Source organism: Pteropus vampyrus, unplaced genomic scaffold (assembly GCF_000151845.1).
Source record: "Pteropus vampyrus isolate Shadow unplaced genomic scaffold, Pvam_2.0 Scaffold150, whole genome shotgun sequence".
Classification (NCBI taxonomy): Eukaryota; Metazoa; Chordata; class Mammalia; order Chiroptera; family Pteropodidae; genus Pteropus; species Pteropus vampyrus.
The window spans coordinates 3,549,499-3,554,800 of NW_011888931.1; the positions used below are offsets into that span (position 1 = coordinate 3,549,499).

Here is a 5,302-nt window from a genome sequence, read left to right on the forward strand (position 1 = left end):
TTTTTTCTTCTGGAACAGTCTTTTCTCATTTTCCTTCCTGGAGTTCTCTGAGTCTCATCTCTTGAGTCTTAGGTTTATGAGCACTGAATCATCGGTATAAAATTGTTTTGCAAATAAACAGAAGGCAAGGCAATATATTTTACCGCCTTGACTTACGTGGCCATGTGCCACTCACTTTGAGCACTGACTGTTCGCCATTTCTGACCCCGGGAGGGGATGAGCACCTGTAAGCCAAAGCTCCATGCCGGGCGCCAGGCCCTTCATCGTCATTAACAGTCATTGGCAGGCACTCACTTTTCTTGCTCTCTGAGTGGCGTGTTTGGAGGAAGAAATGCTAAGAACATAGAAAGCCAGCTGGATGGCTATGTGATGGTTGTGTCACCTCACCAGGTCTTGCCTGCTGACTCTTGATCACGGACACTGGGGGACAGGAAAAGAGAGGCCTGAGTTCCCAGTCATGCCTCTGTCTGCTGCCTTGCCTCACTGTCGTCCTGTGGGGCTCTGACAGCAAGCTGTGACTTACTGTCCCTGTGAGTGTGTTGCCCATCAGTTCCATCTACTAGCTTTGTAGTATCCTCTTCTGAACCAAGTTCCTCGAATTCTTTCTGACACGGTAAATCACATCAGCCTCCGGATCCGAGTCACCCCTTTCTATATGCTCTTCTCTGCATAGCTGCAGTAACCTGATGTCCACACTTGCCCCTTTCCAGCCAGGGGCCTCTTCAACAGAATGGTCTTTTAAAAATATACTCAGCTCATGTTAGTCTTTCCCCGTCCTCTCCCCAGAAAAACAACTGCTCTTGACTATTTCCTATCAATCTTCAACAAAGATTAAAATTCTCAACCCTGCCTATGGGCCCAGCAGGGTGTGTTGCCCACCCTGCTCGTCTTGGACCACTCAGCCACCCACTATCTGGGTCTCAGCCACACTGGCTGCCTTTAGGTCTTCAACACGCCATGTTCCACGTCAGTGTAGAGCTTTGCACATACCGTTTCCACTGACTGCAATGCCTTCCATCAGTTCCCTTCTCCATCAGGGAAAAGCTCCTACTCTTTGTCCAGACCTCGGTCCAAACATATGGTCCTTGGGCAGAACTTCCCTGATGCCCCTGGCCTGGTTAAAGGCCCTATCGTGGGCCTTTGTTGCCCCATGCCCTTCTCCCTTATAGCACTTTTCATAGTTTTCACGTATTTGAATGGGCTTAAAAAAAAATGAAAATCTTTCATCTTCGCTAAACTGTAAGCTCCATAAAGACAAAGACCATGTCTGTTTTTATTTACCCGGATGTCTCAGGGGCCTAGCGTTGAACGCAGTGACTAGTTAGTGTGTAAATTTGTTGAGTGAAAGAATATAAAAATGATTTGAGGCAGCTTGCTTCCCGATTTGATCTTGAATACATTCTCCACCTAAACTTAGTCAATATTTATTCCTTATCAAGCAGTAAGGGGGTTTGGGAGTGAGTATTGCTCTTTATACCAAATAATGTAATACATTTTTATTTCAAAGGTTGTATTTAAAACAATGAAAAACATTATTTAGAAAAATGTCTTCTATTCATCTTGTCTTTCAAAAAGAAATTTTGAGAAAAGTAAGAGAAAGCAACATTCATTCAACCTTTGTGTGTTTAAAAACTGATTATGCACATGAACAAATGTCTCCCGGTCATAAAAGGGAATGTGAGTTGCAAAATATCTGAAGGCGGACAGAGCCAGGAGATGTCTGAGAAGAAGCAGGGGCAGGAAGACAACTAGCAAAAGAATTGCATTAATTTAAGGAGTGGAAAACCTTATTGGAAGCATTCTTCAAAACCCTTCAGAAGCTTGTAAAATAATATTTTACTATGTTTTCTCCAGCACTTAAAAACCTCACAAATGCAAATGCATTATAAAATGTGAAAATAAGGATTGGCAATTAATTACATTCTCCAGGGAGATTTAATTAAAAAAGGAGTGTATTTGCACTGCTTCTCCACAGTGAGATGTTTATGGCGTCTGGGAAAGGAGAACGAACATTTGAAAATTTTTTGACATAGCTGGTATTTAAAGGATAGCAATTGGCTAACATTTGCGGCTCTGTATGTTGAATATTTTGGCTCCCATCCTCTGGTATTCATTCTGAAAGATTTATAATCCTTCGGGGAGTGTGGTCAGTGACAAGGGTAGAACTAAATCCTGAAATGTGGAAAAACTAACTTTCCCTAATATAAAACTGTTCTGAAAAAAAAAAATCCCTCAAGCCTATGAATATGTTTCCAGATTTTCAGAAAAAGCTCTTAATTTACAGAATTCTTTTTTTCTATCAGGATCTAACTTCTTTATGATAAATGTAAATTTTCCATCCTTTGGCTTCAAAATTGGCCTAGAGATAATTCAGAAAAATACAGAATGTTACCTTTTGAGCATCCGCTGCAAGTGCACGACTTTTAAAAAATTGATGTCATCGGTCGTAGTGTAAACAATGAAATAAAGCTCCAAGGATAGACATAGTCTACAGAAAGAGAAAAATTGGGAGACCTTAAAATGAAATAAGGAAGCGATGATTGTACTGAGTGTATAAGTGTAAAATGGCTATCAAAGAAAATATAACGCAAGAATAGCAGTCAAGGAGGTCCTTGATCATGTACAACTGAATGTCGGGATAGTACACTCTTCTTCAGGAAGCTGGGCCTGTGGCGTGGGGACTCTCGGCTTGACTGAGGCATGACACAACTGTCTGACATCTCGCTTTCTAGCCAAGCTTGACCCTGAAGCTACTGCCTAAGGAACTCACTCTACCTGAAGCTCTTGGTTTGCATTTTCAACCTTTTAATGTAGGAACCTGGGTTTGTTCCTTCAGGTACCCCACGGGAACTTTCTAGCTCCTTTTAACTATTTAAATTCAGAAAAAGGGCTTCGTTTAATGAATTGTTTTTTCTTACTTGCTTTGCTTTTCTTTATTCTTCATTGTTTAATTAATGATGAGTAACATTTAGATTCTTTACGGTTTACAAAATATCTGCCATTTCTTTTTCTAAAAGAGGCATCAGAAGTACTAGCATGTGGGGGTCCTGTGCCCCCCAAATGAGAAAGTTTATGAAACTGACAGTAATACATAGAGGGCTTATTATTTTATGTTTCAGGACCAACTGTAGGAAAGTTAGTGCTGTTAAAATCTCTCTTGATACTGAGAAAAGGACACTAAGAATTGAAGGAATAAAATGTACTTTAAATGTAAATAATAAAATTAAGGCTATTGTCATTCTAGACTTAATTTTGAACATAGAGGACAGTCTAGATAACCCAGAAGGAAAATTAATATAAAATTAATTTAACGTAAATACGGAAATTGTCAGTGGTGTCTCCACAGGATAGTGGTTCATAACATTTTTAGAGATCTGGAGAGAATTTTCTGGAAAGGAGAGGAAAGGCTGAAGTCTAAACCTTTCCAATTTCACTTTTGCCGCTTGCCCTCTAGTAATCCCATTTCAGTGTCTTATTTTAAAAGTAACATATTATATTCAATTCACAGGAGGATTTGAGTACCGTGCTATGGAGGGAGATGGGCAGCTTGAATATAATTTCCATTTTTTGTGCTAAGTCTATATGTTATCTATATGTACACATATATAATGGATATGGCAATATAGAGTAATGATAACAAATGCAAATAAACAATTTATAGACATCTTCCCTCAAAAAAGAAAAGGTTGTTTTTTGTTTTTTTTTATGCCATTGGTACTATGTTTTGAGGTAGAAATCCGAGACAAGACTCTTTTATGACCACATTTTACAAAAATAGTTTAGTCTTAGCTACATTAGACATATTGCTTTTGTGTCTTATGAACTATTTTAGTGCTTATACTAGAACTCTTATTTACCAGCTAGTCTTAACAGCAGTAGAAGTAATCTGTACTATGCTGTGTTCTTCAGAAGATTTTCAAGGTATTAATGATCAGTGGACATTGTTTAAGAATTCCTGCACTGAATTCTGATTTTAATTTCCTGGCAGGTCAGTTTCACTGATCAATCATTAAATTTTAAAAACGCTCTCAGATCGTTTTATCTTGAAGGAGCAGTTCCCCACTATTCTTTATATGTGGTGATTACGTAAACGTTGATTCGCGTGATCCTCTCGTTTGGGCCAGCATTTTGCTCATGGCAGTGAAGCTTTATCTTCCTCTTCTTCAGCCACCCACTGCGTCATCTCCAGATCTTAACGGAACTGCCTCTTCTTTCGCAACCTCCGCAGCCCTTACTCCACTTCCTCTTGGCTCCAACGTGGATTGTTACACTGCCTCCCACATGGTTTCCCTCCTTCCAGGTTTTCCCTCTTCCAAACATACATGCATTTGTAAGAACATATGTACGTACGTTCATGCTAAGAACACATGTACATATGTAAGAGTGAGCATATACGTACGTATGCACGTAAGACCATACCTGCATCTGTAAGAACATACATGTGCATGCACATGCGTACAAAAATAAGAACATATGTACATCTGTAAGAAGAATTTTCAGACATGGTTTGCATGGCACAGTATACTGGGTGAGAACTATAGGGACCACTTGTCACCTCTGCATAAAACTTACATTCCTCAGTGGCTCTCTCAAGGCTTGCCCCTCGACTCTATTTAATACACTAAGACCGCCTAATGCTGTAGCTGCTTAAAGCAGACCGACCATCTTTAAATGTTCTCTTTATTGGAATAATGTTTTATGACACTCTGTACAGCTTTTTCATACTTTAGCTCCACACGATTCATTTAACACATTATAACCCACACGGAGAACTTGAATAAAGTGTAATGTGCCGTGTGAGTGGGGAGTTACATTTCCCAGTTCACGGATTTATAACCGTTTAGTACATTTCTATGGGAGGATGATCCTATTTAATCTTTCTGTGGCACTGTGTCTTCATAGGGAGGAAATCAGACCGCTACAGTGATTGCATTGTGTTCAATGAAGGATTTCAACTTAGCACAAGAGACCTGCCAGTTGGCAATCAGGGATGTTGGAGGCCTTGAAGTTTTAATCAATTTACTTGATACAGATGAAGTCAAATGTAAGGTGAGTGCTTTGTCATAGTGGATGAGGAACCTTATTCTTACCTTCTCGTGGTTCACTTCTTAGTGCTAGGTGCCTGCCACTCCTGCTGCCTGCTTCTCGTGTTTATCTGCTATTCTTACTGATAATCTGCTACTTCTACTGTTAGCTGTTCTTCTCATCTCTCTGCTCTTCTTCTTTCTCTTCTGGTTCTTTTTCATTAGTATGCGCTTTTTAAATGATGAGTATTTATATATACATATGTAAATTATATATT

General features: G+C 39.5%; 1 protein-coding gene across 1 annotated transcript in view; it reads left to right on the top strand.

Annotated features, from left to right (window-relative positions):
* ARMC4 (armadillo repeat containing 4) overlaps positions 1-5,302 on the top strand; it is a 154,377-nt gene that overhangs the window by 38,187 nt on the left and 110,888 nt on the right. The window contains exon 10 of the mRNA XM_023536192.1: positions 4,903-5,049. Coding sequence (XP_023391960.1) covers positions 4,903-5,049 — 147 coding nt within the window. The remainder of the gene's footprint in view (positions 1-4,902; positions 5,050-5,302) is intronic.